General features: G+C 39.3%; 1 protein-coding gene across 6 annotated transcripts in view; it reads left to right on the top strand.

The window, feature by feature from the left end:
- The window catches only part of Arhgef9 (Cdc42 guanine nucleotide exchange factor 9), a 288284-nt gene that overhangs the window by 225553 nt on the left and 45702 nt on the right, over positions 1-17029 (top strand). For all 6 annotated transcript variants that reach the window (XM_042666913.1, XM_042666918.1, XM_042666915.1 and 3 more), the window contains 2 exons: positions 8322-8513; positions 15240-15419. In XM_042666913.1, coding sequence (XP_042522847.1) covers positions 8322-8513; positions 15240-15419 — 372 coding nt within the window. The remainder of the gene's footprint in view (positions 1-8321; positions 8514-15239; positions 15420-17029) is intronic.

The raw sequence follows: 17029 nt of genomic DNA, 5'->3' as shown, positions 1-17029 counted from the left end.
GACTGTTATCTCCAATTATCCATCAAAAAGCTGGAAGTAGCGGGTGCTGGTGGCTCACGCCTGTAACCCTAGCTACTCAAGAGGCTGAGATCTAAGGATTATGGTTCAAAGCCAGCCCGGGCAGAAAACTGGAAGTGGCGCTGTGGCTCAAGTGGTAGAGCACTAGCCTTGAGCTGAAGAGCTGAGGAACAGTGCCCAGACCCAGAGTTCAAGCCCCATGACTGACAAAAACAAGCTGAAAGTAGAATTGTGGGTCAAGTGGTAAAGCTCCAGCCTTGAGCAAAAAAGCTGAGTGTCAGTGCCCAGGCCCCAGTTCAAGCTCCAGTAGTGGCAAACACACACACACACACACACACACACACACACACACACACACACACACAAAGTACAGTTTATTGGATTTAGTACATTTATAAAGTAGTACAACCATCAACCTTCTCTGATCCCAGAATATTTTATTTGAACTTGAACCATTTTATATTAAAACTTTAGTGAAGTGAGAAGAAACCCAGATTTATTTTTTAAACTCTGTTTTATTTATCAATTATTCAATAAGTTGACTAAGATATATTTTCTGTATATCTTTATGGAGTATATTATAGTAATTCAACACACACATATACAATGTAATAATCATACCAGCATAATAAGCATTTTTATCTCTTGAAACATTTTTGTGTTAGGAATTTCATTCTTTTATACTCATGAAGAAATATGTTAGTGTTTTAACCTGTAGTTATCCTACTGTGTTAAAGAAGAGTCAAGTGAAACCAGGCACCCATGATTCATGCTAGCTACTTAGGAGGCTGAAATCAGAGGATCATAGGTTTAAGCCAGCCCAGACAAGAAAGCCTGTGAGACGCTATAATTAAGCACAAAAAAGCCAGAAGCAGAGGTGTAACTCAAATGGCAGAATGCCAGCTTTGAGCAAAATAAAAAGCTAAGGGACATTGTCTAGGCCCTGAGTTCAAGCCACGGTACTGGCACAAAACCAAAAAAAAGAGCTGTCTAGTCTTCTGCTATAACTTCATATTGGTGACCTTATTGAACTTTTTCACACACTCCTCTCTTCATTCCCTTACCAGGCTCTGGTCACCACTCTTTGGTTCCATTCTTTTATAGGAGTGCCTTATTAGTTTCAACCAATGAGTAAAAGTATGCATTGTCTTTCTGTTCTACTACTATTCTATCCATGATGATATAAATGACAGGACATTCTTATTTTGTGTCTGAATAATATTCAGTTTTTTATATACTGTACTTTTATCCATTTATCCACTGAAGGACATGTTGTTTCCCATATTTTAGCTACCATGAATACTGCTGCCATACATATGGGAGTGCAATTAGCTTTTTGTTATAATGATTTCATTTCCTTTAAATATGTATTTAGAGAACATTACACAAGTCAGGTAATGAGTACATTTCTTTTTGGACAGTCGCCCCTTCCCTTGCCTTTTCCCAGTTTTTCTTTCCTGTCCTCACCCACAAGTTGTATAACTTATTTTCCACGTAGTGTCTAGTGAGTACCAATGGAGAGAACATTTTATTTTTTTAATGTTGATTAAAATGAATGTATTGCTGGTATATATTGTGATATGCATGCTTGCACACAATGGAATAATTAAATTAACATATGCATTTGTACCTCAGAGACCTTTTTTGTTCTAAGAACATTTAAAATTTATTCTCAACAATTTTGTATGTAAAATAAGTTATTATTAACTGTAGTCCCAATATACTGTACAATAAACCTCTAGAATGTATTCTTCTTGTCTAATTTAAGCCTTGTACCCTTTGATCAAAATTTCTCCATTCTTCCCAAAGCCATTAATCTGATCTTTTTTTTAGCTGTATGAATATGTCTATTTTAGGTATTTTATATGAATGGAATCCTGGTACTAAAGTTTTGAACTTAGGATCTCTTGCTTGCTAGGCTGGTGTACTGCTACTTGAGCCACTTTTCTAACCTTGCTTTTTGCTAGTTATCTTAGAGATACAATGTAATGAACTTTTTTGCTTTGGCCTCTTACTGTGATCTTCTATATCTGAGTACCCAGTATTACCTGTACAAATTATCTGTCATTGCCTGGTATGAACACCTTTATGTGTCTGGATTCTTTTATTTAGTATACAGGTTTTTTTTTTTTTGGGGGGGTGGGGGGGTCCGTTCATGGAGCCTGAACTCTGGGCTTGGGCGCTGTCCTTCAGCTCTTCAGCTCAAAGCTAGCACTCTGCCACTTGAGCCACAGTGCCACTTCTGGCTTTTTTCTTTTTGCTTATGTGGTGCTGAGGAATCAAACCCAGGGCCTCAGGCATGCAAGGCAAGCGCTCTACCACTGAGCCACCTTCCCAGCCTTTAGTATGCAGTTTTTGAGACTGGTCTGTGTTAGTTTTCATTCTTTTGTGTCACTGAATAGTATTCTGTTACATAGACAAATCACATATTGGTTTATCTATATCAATTGGTAAATATTTGGATTGCTTCAGCTTTTTTACTTTATGAATACCGATGCTGCAAACATTCATACTTTTTTGGGTAAATCTAAGCTTTCAGTTCTCTTGAATATGTATGTAGGAGGTCTATACTTCTAATGTTTTGGAGGAGCTCATGAAAAATTAATTTTAATTCTGCTTTAAATATTTGAAAGAATTCCCCAGTGAAACCACCTGACCCTATTTTCCCTCACATGTAGGAAGTTTCTGAAGAGTCATTCAATGTCTTTATTTGTTATTGTCCTAGTCAGATTTTCTATTTCTTCTGTAGTTTGTGTCTCTCTAGAAATCTGTCAATTTTGTCACTTTATTTAATAACAACATACAGTTGTTCATAGTATTCTCTTTGATTCATTGTTTCTGTAAGATTGATGTGATATTTTTCTCTCTTCATTGTTTTGTAATAATTTTGAGTCTTCTTCCTTTTTTCTATTTTAGCTTTTTTACAAGGCAAGTATATTCCTGTACCAACTGTATAATTTAAAAAGCAGAAAAGTATTTCCTGGCACTGGTGGCTTATGCCTGTAATCCTAGGTACTCAGAAGACTGAAATCTGAGGATCGAGGTTCAAAGCCATCCTGGGCAAGAAAGTCTGTGAGACTCTTATCTACCAGAAAACCAGAAGTAGAACTGTAGCGCAAGTGGTAGAGCACTAGGCCTGAACAAAAGAACTCAGGGACTGCACCCAGGCCCCAAATTCAAGCCCCATGACCCTCCCCACAAAACCCCCAGAAAAGTAGAGGACATAAATAAATAGGCATATCAAAGATATAAGGGTGTTGCTAATTCCATAAAATTCTCTGTGGGCATCCATTTCTTCACCAGGAAGTTGAGAGGTTGAGTCATTATTGCTGAAATAGTTGAAAACCTCTGGACTGTTTCTATGTCCTAGTATAGGTTTACAGGACATAAGTGGGAAGAGTTTGATATTAATTAATAAAGGAGAGAGTTTAATATTCTTGAAGAGAGTAGTGTGAGATAAGAGTGAATATACAGATATAAGAGTAGAGTCAGATGATAATGTTTAAATGTCAAGATGAAGGATTTGTGGTCTCCTCTTTGGGGCCCTTTTCTGAATATAGTCTCCCTACTTTTTCAGCTTTCTTTTACTTTCAAATAAACTTGCTGTTTCTGTTTTTAAAAATATATGAGGGGTTGAACTTGCTTTATAATCAATGGGAAGCTACTGAAGATTTTAGATTATGAGAGTAGCCAAACAAAGTGATAGAACCAAGCACTGGTGGCTCACACCTGTAATCTACTCAAGAGGCTAAGATATGAAGATTGTGGTTCTAAGTCAGCCTGCATGGGAAACCAACTAACCAGCTAAAACTAGTAGTAGAGCTGTGGCTTAAGTGGTAGAGCATCAGCCTTGAGCGAAAAAAGCTAAGGGACAGCAAGCAGGCCCTGAGATCAAACCTCAGTATGGGTATACACAAAAAAACAAAGTGATAGCTAGAGAAACCAGTGTGATAGTGAGATATGAGTGGTAATGGGGCTGAGAGAATACTCAGGATCTTGGCTACATATAAGGAAATGAAAGAAATGACAGTGGGAATGGAAAAGGGAAAGATGATGACCATAGATTGTCTCTAATTTACAAATCCCTTTCTGATTCTAAGGGAAGATGGAAGAATCCATTGTCTGGCTATGTCTCTTTCAGAGTTAATAGACACAGAATAGGACTAATGTTGTACTATATTGACTCAGCCTTGCTTCAAAGCCCAATGAACTTGTAGGGAAAACAGCCTTTCAGTACACTTAAAAGGCTTCCAGGAAACTCTTCCAACATGGCAAGATTCTGAGTATTGTCCATCTTCTCACTTGTCACCCAAAAGCCTATGTAAACTAATTGTAATCTCAATAAATAAGACAGTGGAAAGCTACATGTTAGCCCAACAGTTTGTTGAAAAGGTTTGTTATGGCATTATGGGATAAAATGGTATCCAGTGAAGAAAGCTGAACTCATGGACTGACCTGTGTCATTGCATTCTGACATGATGGTAGACTAAGGCCTTTATCTGCAAACAACAGAGAAGTTTTCAAGAGGAAGATTCTTAGGGGCTAGACTAGAAAATCATAGCGATGTGCATACAACCATATTAAATGATGGTTATCAAAATGATCTCCAAGAAATGAAAACAAGAGGTTTTTTATTGTACTGTTGTGCAGTTATTTCTTTTTTTTCTTTCCTTTGGTTTAATCCCTTTGGTCACTGCTTTTGATTTCTGTACCATTTGTCTTGTATGTAAGATAAAATCTGACTTAGGGAAGGGAAAGGGAAGCATAGAATAGTGGGACAAAGGATGAACCAATTCAGTAGTAATGAACTTTATAACTTGGTGGGAGGGGGAGTCTCAGTTTGGGGGGAGTAGAAGAAAAGGAGGGAGGGATAACACTGTTCAAAAAGAAATGTACTGCCAGGTGCTGGTGGCTCACACCTGTAATCCTAGCTGTTCAGGAGGCTGAGATCTGAGGATCGCCTTTCAAAGCCAGCCCAGGCAGGAAAGTCTGTGAGACTAATCTCCAATAAACCACTAGAAAACTAGAAATGTTGCTGTGGCGCAAGTGGTAGAACACCAGCCTTGAGCTGAAGAGCTCAGGGACAGCACCCAGACCCAGAGTTCAAGCCCCACGACTGACAAAAAAAATAAAAGAAAAAAGAAATGTACTCATTACCTGAGTTAATGTAACTGTAACCTCTATAGTCACCTTTACAATAAAATTTAAATTTAAAAAATCATTTAATAGACCCAGAGAATCTTTTCTGAGACTCTGATATCAAGAGTGCAATAATTTGAGCCTTACATGCCACCTTTTTATAAGCTGAGAATACTATCTCTCCAATATCAGATTCACAAAAGTCAATGATTTCGGCTTTGTTATACCCCAAGCATATGGTATACAATATTTGACATAGATTTAATAAATGACTGCATAAATCTTCTAGTAGTTCTTTTAGATTAGAATCTTCTAGTAATTCTTTTAGATCTTAACCTAAGGAATGAGGTTCTAGGTTTTTTTTCAGTCCAGTAAAGTTGACTTTTTTTTTTTCTTTTTTTTGGTCAGTCATAGGGCTTGGGTGCTGTTCCTGTGCTCTTCAGCTCAAAGCTAGCGCTCTAGCGCTTGAGCCACAGCGCCACTTCCGGTTTTCTAGTAATTTATTGGAGATAAGAGTCTCACGGACTTTCCTGCCTGGGCTGGCTTTGAACCGCGATCCTCAGATCTCAGCCTTCTGAGTAGCTAGGATTCCAGGTGTGAGCCACCAGAACCCAGCTAAAGTTGACTTTTAAGAAGCCCTTTATTACTCCATTGCAACCCCATCCAGACCTTTAGTTCTGGCCAGGTATGTTCCTACCAAATTCTGTGTAAGGGATCTACTTCTACTTGGGATTTAATTGTGCTTCTCTCTTCTCACCATTATGTGAAACTAAAGTGCCATGGAATATGGTCTGAATGTAAATCTGGTTCTGTTCCCACCCTCATATCTTGTATTCCTTCCCATTGGAACTGTTCCAAATATTTATCTTATTCCAGCCATCCTAAAGCCAACATTTGGACTTGATTTAACCACCTGGAATAAAAGAATGATTCTTACCTCTTAAAGACCTTCCTTGAGTACACTTTTCATAGCAGAGTTATCCTGCTTTATGAGAAACAGGAAAAGCTAATAGATCAATAGAGAATGAAATGTTCATTATTAAAAATAGCAACATTGCTGGGCACCAGTGACTCACAACTATAACCCTAGCTACTCAGGAAGTTGAGATCTGAGGATCATGGTTCAATGAAGCCAGCCTGGGCAGGAAAGTCTTTATGAGACTCTTACCTTCAATAAAGAAAGAAAGCTAGAAGTAGAGGTGTGACAAAGTGCCAACTTTGACTGGAAAGCTAAGGGGCAGTGCTCAGGCCCTTAGTTGAAGCCCAAGTGCCAGCAAAACAAAAAACAGCGTCATATATATGAGATGTTTGCTTCAAATGCTTTAAAATCAATTTTTTGAACATGCCCATTCCTGTGGATAATTATCCCTCATATTTCCTCTTACTTGTATTAGAGGACTGGATCAACACATAAACAAAGCTGATCTCTTGGAACATATTTCATATAAGACATTCACAGAGAATAATAGGTTCTATACAGAGATGAATTTTGTCCACTTAACTAAAGGCCTTGGCTTGTAGTAGGCAATTAGACTATATGCTGGTGACATCTTTAGGCTCCTTGTGTATTAAAGATACCCATCACCCCCTACAAGGAAAGTGAGATGAGAAATCACAGAGCTGAGAAATAAGTAACTGTTCTGTAATTCCATCTCAAAGCTTCTGCCATCCTAAACCCATTCACCAACCAGCTATTCTAATGTGAGAAGTGAGGATCAATCTAAATATGTTTTTTTCTCAACTTCTTGAGTAGGGGATGTGGACAGAGCTAGGAGGAAATATGGAGAGTGGATTAAAGCTGTTCAGAAAGCTTATAGCTAATTATCCCCTACTATTTCACCCTGCCTCCAGAGACCTCTTTTTTTTTTTTTTTTTTTTTTTTGGGTACGGTTGTGGGGCCTGAACTCTGGGCCTGGGTGCTGTCCCTCAGCTCTTCAGCTCAAGGCTAGCACTCTACCACTTGAGCCACAGCAACACTTCCGGCTTTTTTCTTTTTGCTTATATGGTGCTGAGGAATTGAACCCAGGGCCTCAGGCATGCAAGGCAAGCACTCTACCACTGAACCACCTTCCCAGCCCCTCTTTTTTAAGACCTGGTGAAATGACCCTGCACTTGAATCTTGCATATTTCACCCAGCTCCCCAAAAGAAGATTTTTTTTTTCCATTTTCCTTTGAGTTCATAATTTGGAAGTCTCAATTACCAGCTGTATCCATTTTAATAATTCTATTAGCTCCCAACCCATTTTTGGTCCAAGCCTTTCTTCTTTTTTTCTTATCTCTTCAAAGGCACAAATGAATTGGCACCGTTCTTTAAGAGCGTAGTCTCCAAAGGGAAACTGCCTGATTCTGATCCCTGCTTTTCCATTTCCTCACTGTGATTAGGCACACATTCTTTAATTTCTCCAAATCTGTTTAGTTTTCTGTGAAATGGTGGTAACAATTAGACCTCTCTATGCCAAGCTCTTAGCATATACGGTGTATCGTAAGGGTGTAATCAGTACTGATTGTTATTATGTGAGAGGAAGATAATGTACCATTGTTACTCCAGCCTTGTGAAGTAGAGCTCTTTGTGTATCCTATAAATTTTACTATCAAATTTTGACTATGATGTGTATATCCTTTGGTGGAAATCAACACCAAAACCTCTGTGTTTGAGATGCCTATTCTACTGTCCAACTGTGGTCTTCATATTTGTAGGCACTTAAATGCAGTATTTTGACAATAATCCATCTATGATATTTAGAATGTAGAGCTTATTCCCCCCCACCCACTTTTTTGATCCATTCCTGTTACCTAGATGTGGGTCAGCAAGAATAACTTCTGCTAGCCATTAGTTTTCTTTTTTCTGGAGATCTTTTTAACCAAGAAGCCTCTCAGAGATGATTTAGTCATGCCTCATGTCTTCTATTTCACAGATAAGTCATCAGTGACCTAGAGAGAAATAGATCCATATCCATGCTTAGGGTCAAGAAGCCATCCTAAAGACAGAATTCTATTAATTCTCAACCCACTTTATCCCAAGCCCTTTTCTTCTTTTTCTCTGTTTCTTACAGGAATTAGTGGGGCTCTGTTTGAAGGTTCTCTGAATACTGGAAAGCTAATTTATCCTCTTTCGACTTCACAAGAAAATTAACCAATTGTATTTTTTCTGCTTGCATCTACAGCTCTGGGTGAACCAAGAGGATGGGGTGGAGGAAGGGCCCAGTGATGTGCAGAATGGACATCTGGACCCCAACTCAGACTGCCTCTGTCTGGGCCGGCCACTGCAGAACCGGGACCAGATGCGGGCCAATGTCATCAATGAAATCATGAGCACTGAGCGTCACTACATAAAGCACCTCAAGGACATCTGTGAGGTAGCCATGGTGGTACAAGTGGTGGGATAGAGGGTACTTTCATGAAAATCTGACAGTCCTCATGGGCCTGCCTATGCTAGTCCCAAGATACTGGAAAGGGCAGCTGGACTGAAATCCAAGGTTCTATTCAGTGGGGTAAAACTGCTCTCTTAGGGGTCTGACTTTCTCACTTTCTCTCCTTTTCTCTGCCTCTTTCTTACTAATTTACTTGTTCATACTTAGTTTCTTTTCCTCCCCCTTGCCACCTCTTATTTTTCTTTTACACTGCCTCATCTCTCCTTTCTCTCTCCCAAATCTCTAGTCTTATCCTCTTGTACATTGATCTAGTTTTTAACCTCATACAATGCCCAGTCTGTCTCATTCATTAAAGCTAAGCACATCCCCCTCCAAAGCAATGATTCACAGACTTGAATGCACATTCAGAGTCAATGTTATACATGGAAATCTTACTAAACACACAGATCCCAGTATCCATATATAAATAAGATAAGGCATAGCATCTTTAAATGTAGAGAACATCCCTGGTGACATTGATGCTACTGGCCCTCCTCCCTCATTTGGAAGGACTGGTCATTGGTGTGAAATACACTTGAAATAAAAGTTAGATTGACAAGCTTTATCTCCTTTAGTAGTTACTTTGCTCTCTAGAAGCTGTATCTCTAATCTCCTAACTTTATCTCTTCCATCTCTCTGTCCTAAGTGAAGACTCTAAGGGTTGTCAAAAGGAAACTCTCACAGGGTTCAGGCAGAAAAAGGCTTATAACCACATACATACAAAGCAAGAGAACTTATGGTGGGGAAGAGGTTTGGCCGCAGCTGATGAGGAGGTGACCTCAGAGAATGGGGAAATGACCTCAAAGCCTAGGGGACCTCCCCCTGCCCCCAAGCATGCCAGTTGCCTGGGTTACAGGTGATGGGCAGGGACTTCTAGGGTGCATGGGGAGAGAACCAAGGGAAGGGGCCATCCCCCCACACATACACCCGCCAGACCTAACATTCCAGCCTTTTGATAGTTAAAAAGGGGCACCAACTTTCTGGCTAATTCCTGATGACAAGGAGCATCAACATTAATGGTAGAAAGCAGAGATGTTATCTGGTCTAGGAGAAAGCAGCAGTACTAGTTCCTTGGTGATGAACACAAGTATGTGTCTTTGGATGGAATTTGAAAAAAGTCTTATGAGGCAGGGGCTGAACAATAAGAAAAGAAAAAATTCCCAGAAAAGAAAAATTAAGAGACTTGGAGATGACAAAAGGAACAAGGTGGAGAGGGACACCGAGGAGAGAAGTCAGCTTGGCATTACTCACTCTCATCTTCAGAGAAGTGAGACAGCTTTACCTTGGTAGATCTGAGAGAAGAGCGGGCGTCTTGGAGTTGGTATTGGCATAGAAGGGGCAGGAGCAGGAGCCTTTTTTACTCTCAACAGAGGAAACCATTGTATGTGTATCTGTTGAGCTTAACTGTGGTGAGAGTGGTCAGCAGGACCTGGTAAGGACCTGTCCACTTAGGATGTAAACCATATAGATTAAGGGTCTTGAGAAAGACTTGATCCCCAGACAATATTGGAGGAGAAGGGAAAGGGTCTTGATAAGGCTGGGGAAATTATTCATCAACATGTTGACATAACATATGTCTAAAAAAAAATATGTCTAAGGAAAGTTAGGACAGGAAGATAATTTGTTAGTGGAGTCTTTGGATCATTAGTAGGGAAATTGCCCATAAGAAAAGGTCTTTGTGAAAGGAAAGTATACACGTTAGGCACAATACTGGATGAATAGGGAAGACTGAAGCATTAAGAATGTGCAGGTTCTGTACTAGGTGATAGGTTCCATTGGGTTTAATCAACCAGTAAGATGGAGGTGTTAAAGGAGTAGTTAATAGGTCTGAGAAGTCATTGTTTAAGAAGGCAGAGATGGATAATGGATTTTAAACCATTCCTGTGTTGAAGGGAATTGGGGTATTGGGGTATGTTGGGAATCAGGTAGGATCCTTAAGTTTAATGAGGACAGGAGTATGGTGTCAAGCAATAGTAGGTGTGGAAGTGTCCCAGATAAGAGGATTAACAAGATCTCGAGGAGGACGAGGGGTCCTTTTGGGGGACCATGATCATCTCACAGTGGTATGCCAATATTATATTAAGCGGACCCATAGTCAAAGGAAGGGGCTATTTCTCCCAGGTGGACCTAACAAAGACAAGGGCTTTTTTTCTGACACTGTTTGAACTCAATGGAATAAAATTGACAAAGAGTATTTTACTGAGCAGTAAGAGAAAAACAAATGAAAAATGGAAAAAAGAATATTTTAAAGGATAGAAACACACACACACACACACACACACACACACACACACACACACACACACACACACACACACACACACACACACACACACACACACACACACGTTTTTTTGTTTGACCCAGGTAATTGTTTTTGAATCTTTTTGTCTCTTCCTTTCCAGAGAACAGATCAGGTTCTACTTTCTGTCCCCTAATATGGGGTTTATTTTGCAATCAGTAGTGATGATGGGTAAATACTGTATTGGAGAGGGGAGATAGACATTTCATCACTGCTGAAAGTTCTCTTGGACAACATTACTCTAAAGAAACAAAAACTTCAAAATATGGTAGAGCTACACTAATGAAACATTGATCAAGTCAGATCTAAATGTTATTTAGAATTCATTTGCATGACATGTCTTAAACACTAGGGCTTTTGAGAAGATTTTTGAGAACATTAGAGATTTTGAGAAGACATGGGACTTTTCCCCCTTCCTTAATGGTATCTCCCTCAAGAAAGTCTTGTTGGAGCTGTTTTTATTTATACTCTCTGGAAAATACCTTTTCTCATTCATAGACATGAAAACAATCAAAATATAGCATTAGAGAATATTTTAAAGGGGCTGGGAATGTGGCTTAGTGGTAGAGTGCTTGCCTTACATGCATGAGGCCCTGGGTTTGATTCCTCAGCACTGCATAAGCAGAAAAAGCCAGAAGTGGTGTTATAGCTCAAGTGGTAGAGTGCTCGCCTTGAGCTGAAGAGCTGTGGGACAGTGCCCAGGCCTAGTGTTCAGGCCCCACAATTGACAAAAAAAAGAAAGAGAATATTTTAAAATAGAAACAAAATCAACCGGGGCTGGGAAGGTGGCTCAGTGGTAGAGTGCTTGCCTTGCATGCATGAGGCCCTGGGTTCGATTCCTCAGCACCACATAAGCAAATAGAAAAAAGCCAGAAGTGGCGCTGTGGCTCAAGTGGTAGAGTGCTAGCCTTGAGCTGAAGAGCTGAGGGACAGCGCCCAGGCCCAGAGTTCAGGCCCCATGACCGGACCCCCCCAAAAAAAAATATTAAAAAAAAAGAAACAAAATCAACCAATGCACCAGTGGCTTACACCTATAATCCCAGTTTCACAGGAGACTGAGATCTGAGGATCCCAGTTTGAAGCCAGCCCACCTCCCACGGCAGAAAGCCCACAAGACATTTATCTCCAACTAAGCATCAGAAAGCCAGAAGTACAAGTGGTTGCGTGCCAGCTCTGAGTAAAAAAATTCCCAAGGGACAATGCCCAGGCCCTGAGTTTAAGCTCCAGTACTGGCACAAAAAAAATATCATCAAATATATCAATACCATCCACCAAATACAATAGAATTGTTTATGCTTTTGCATAACTTTAAATCTGTTCTTTCTGTACACATGCATATATGACAAATATATACATATATGACATGTGTATATACATAATTTAAAAAGTTATAATCATAGTGATATATTTACTATTTATATTCTGCTTTTAACATTACATCATATATCCTTCCATGTTTCTACATAGTTTTATCATCATTTTAATGGCTCTGTATTATTCTGTTAAGCTAACTGTAACAATATATTTATCATCTAGCATTATCTGTAAAAACACTCTAGAGTCCCACCATCTTATAGGCAATCACATTTTTCCTAATATGTGTATAAGTAAGTCACAACAGAGATAACAGAAGGAAAGTAATTTTCTTGACAGTAGCAATGAGGGACACATAGGAAATTGGGAAGCTACCCTAGCATCATTGTTCTCTATTCTCTTTTCCAGCGGCCATGTTCTTCCTTTTCATTTCTGTCATATTCCATACAAATGTTAAGCTCTAGCATCATTGCCATATTTGGGGGATTTTATGACATTTAGGATTTATGATGTTTCTTCCTAAGCCTTTCCATTTGGGAGCATTGAACAAAACTGTTACTTCCTGAACTGATTTCCCAGAGGATACGTGAGTTATGTCGGCTGGGCTTTTCTATCTCCCATTGTGATCACTCACCAATACCTACTGCATACCCACAAGTTACATGCTAAATGTGACATAATTACCAAGTATTGCTGGCCCTATCATACAAAGGAAAAATGGGAGCATGGGTGAGGAGCCCTGTGCCCCCCTGCTTAGTGTCGAGATGATGCACTTGTTGCTGTTCTTGTCCCTTTTTAGCTAAGACACTTTGAAAGGTTATAGATAAGAGGCAGAGGCAAACGAAGGCACCCCCATCTAGAGAAAGATGAGGTCCTAAGAGAAACATATTAGGCAGGGCATAGCCTATAGGAGTTAGGTGCCTGTCTTTCTAGAACTGCTTGTCAAGAAGCAGAATTTGGGGAGCTGCTTTAATAAAAGCAGCAGAGCCAAAAGTATTGTGAGAATTAGTGGGGTACTAGTAGTTTAAGCCTATAATCCTTGCTACTTAGGAGGCTGAGATCTTGAGGATCACAGTTTGAAGCCAGCCTGGGCAGGAAAGTCCTTCTTTTATTTCTAACCACCAAAAAAGCTAGAAGAAGAGCTCAAGTGTCAAGTGAGAAAAAAAAAAAAAACCCTCAGGGACAGAACCTAAGTCCTGAGTTAAAGCCACAGGACCAGCAAAAATTTAAAAAAAGTTATGAGAATTAGAGGGCATCTTCTTTCTGGTAAGTATTATATATGATAGAATACAGAAAATCAGCTACTCAGGAAGCTGAGATCTGAGATTTGAAGTCAACCGCATGAGACAATTCTCTTTAATTAACTACCAAAAAGATGAAGGTAGAACTTTGGCTTAAGTTGTAGAGGTCAAGTCTTGAGCTAACAATGTTAAGGGACAGTGCCCAGGCCCTGAGGTCAAGCCCCAGTATCATCATCATTACCCACAAACACACACACACACACACACACACACACACACACACACACACACACACACACAACGAATGCAGGTAATCAATCAGCCAGGTGTGGTGGCACACACCTGTAATCCTATTATTTGGTAGGAGTATCATGAGAGTTCAGGCAAGTCTAAGCGAAATGGTTGAGATCTTATCTCAAAACCAAAATAAAAATGAAAGAGCTGGTGGTATACCTAACATAGTAGCGTGCTTACCTAATATGCCAGCCTCTGGGTTCAATCCAAAGTACCACAAAAAAGAGAAGAGAATATAGGAAATCTTAAGCACATCATTCAATAAAGGCGGCAGCCATTAGTCAAATAGATATTGAATCAGCCACAAACTATTAACTTGCAACTGCTGAAACACTAATTACAAAGTGAAAAGATATAGGAAAGTGAGATTTGGGTGGAGAGTCATAAAGTGAATTGGAACCAGGCATGAGATTCTTCCTGAGGTATGCTAAGACAACGTAATTGGTAGCTGTGATAGGGGAGACAAAATGAGCATAGGGACAGGGCTAGATATGGTAAATCATTTAACACAGGTGTTAAGAAATTGCACTTCAATTTTAGATGAATGTAAGTGAGCATAATTCATTGTCACAAGGAACATTATTATGTACTAATGATGTCTACTAAAGACAGTATTATCCATTAAAAATACATATCAGTAAGTTCAAAATGGAAGACTCAGTTTAAGAACCAGTTTTTATTTTTTATCTTATCAGATCAAAAATTCTTTCTTCTCTTCTCCTTTCATCAGTGACTAGCTGAATTAATTCATCTATCTATTTGTAAATGTCTCAAACACCTATGCTAGTAAAAATATCAGGCTTAGGCACTAATGGGCTTGCTTGATGAGGTCATCTAAATGATAGCCTCTGGCCAGTTGCCTTAAGAAACAGTTTAATTATATCAGTTCCTATTCCTTTATTGAAATTTTTTCTGCTCTTACCCCCATTACCAGGTCATTTTCAATTTTAATTATTTTATTGTTAGGATTGGTCTAACAAGGAATAGAACTTTAGACTGAATGGATCCACTAAACCAATAGCTACTAAAATGAAAATGTTGGTGTGCAGCATGCTTAAGGGAAGTGCACTTTGACCTTTGGAGTTTTTTGTCATTAAAAAATGATAACAAAGGGCACCCTTTATATTCTTTTTTTTTTTTTTTTTTGGTCAGTCATGGGGCCTGAACTCTGGGCCTGGGCGCTGTCCCTCAGCTCTTCAGCTCAAGGCGAGCACTCTCACTTGAGCCACAGCACCACTTCCAGCTTTCTTTTCTGCTTATGTGGTACTGAGGAATCAAACCTAGGGCCTCATGCATGCCAGCAAGCACTCTACCACTGAGCTACCTTCTCAGCCCCATCCTTTATATTCTTAAAACTTATTACTAAAGTAAATTCCTTTAGTAAATCTTGGGTTTCTCATATGAAAAACGGAAATGAGTTTTGCCTTTCTACTTCATAGAAGTGAAATTGGACAGTCCAGTGGTAAAGCCAGTGGAGGAGAGAGGGGACAACCTCATCATAGGATTTTCCTTTGTCTGCAGGGCTACCTGAAGCAGTGCCGAAAGAGGCGGGACATGTTCAGTGATGAGCAGCTGAAGATAATCTTTGGGAACATTGAAGACATCTACAGATTTCAGATGGGCTTTGTGAGAGATCTGGAGAAACAGTACAACAATGATGATCCCCACCTCAGTGAAATAGGACCCTGCTTCCTAGAGCACGTAAGCATCTTACCCTTTGGTGGGGGAGAGGTTCAAGTAACATTAGGAAGTAATAGAAGGAAAATACGAGCTGTCTAGTTGTGTTCAGCTGCATCATTCTGCAGTAGGGGATGAATTTTTCCCAGGCCCTGATTCTGAACACTGATCTCTTAACCAAGTTATAAGGATGTAAGAAGATGCTGTAATTTGGCCTAGGATTCTCTTTTCTTTACCATTTCCCCCTCCTCTGTCTTTCCTCATAGGTAGCTTTCAGTCGGATTTTTTATTTAGCTTCTCTTTTGTTTTTGTGTTAGGATTAGTTTCCTTAAGAACCAGTGTTCTGGTAGGAACTCAATATGTTCACTGCCTAGGGAATCCAGGAAATAAGAGTGGCCATAACCAGGTGAGGGTGGTTCGTGCCTGTAATCCTAGCTACTGGGGAGATTGAAATCTAAGGATCCTAATTTGAAGCCAGATTTTGAAGGAAAGTCCATGAGACTCATCTCTGATAAGCCACCAAAAAACTAGAAGTTGAGATGTGACACAAGTAGTAGAGTGCCAGTCTTGACCAAAAAAGCTAAGGCCCTGAGTTCAAGCCCTAGTGACAGCAAAAAAGAAAAGAAAAGAGAGGTCAACATTAGCTAGAAAGTAGGACCTTGAAAGGCATTCAGGAAAGAATATTAGGGTAAAGGAATTGACAAGTATAAGGCCATAGGGTTACAGGAAGAACTCTTAGGAAACAGATCAGTGAGGATTTGAGAATTGTGCCTGAGATGACTGTTAAACTTGAAATAAGTCCCTTAGCTTTCTCAGTGTTCTCGTTCTTTATCCAGAATATGAAGTTTTACTGTAATACCTTGTGATTCTCTAATCTTTTGGGTCTCAATTGTGGACAATATAGTTATGCAGTTAAAAAGTAATCTTTATTTGATAATTGTCTGCCTTGTTTATGGGAATTTTTTAGATTGATTGACTTGCTAGGAAGACTTAGAGGACTTGACATATACTTTACCCATGACTATGATTTATGATAATGAAATGAGTTAAAACTCAACAAAAGGAAAAGATACATAGGCAAAATCTTTTGAAAACCAGGCATAAGGTTCCAAGAGTCCTTCATTAAAGGAAGCATATATTATGCTGTCTGCCAGGGAAAATTCATTTGACTTCATGTCCTAAGTTTTATGTGGGAGTAGGGATTGATCACATAGGTAACCCTTAACATATAACATATAACCCTTAACATATAACAAAATATCAGATTCTCAGGTGGAAAGCACATTGTATAGTCTACATCTTCAAATCCTCTTTTTTGTTTTTACTTTTGAATACAGATTAAAGTAGCCATACAACAGACAAACTGAATGATTTGCAGCATAAATATTTCTTCTACCAGATACACTAATTCATTGCTCTTAATGTTTCCCTAAATCCACAGTGCATGGGTATACTATATGACATCTGTGACAAGGATGTCATTTACTTTACATTCCAATATCTTAAAATTCATTTTCATCTAAGACTTCATCAAAAATTGGTTGTGCAAATTTAGAACCAATAGCTCATGCCTGTAATCCTAGCTACTCAGGAGGCTGAGGTCTGAGGATCACAGTTTGAAGCCAGCCAGGATA

This window comes from Dipodomys spectabilis, unplaced genomic scaffold, assembly GCF_019054845.1.
Source record: "Dipodomys spectabilis isolate Male_0828 unplaced genomic scaffold, ASM1905484v1 ptg000370l, whole genome shotgun sequence".
NCBI classification, from domain to species: Eukaryota; Metazoa; Chordata; class Mammalia; order Rodentia; family Heteromyidae; genus Dipodomys; species Dipodomys spectabilis.
This window is presented reverse-complemented; position numbering and strand designations above follow the sequence as displayed.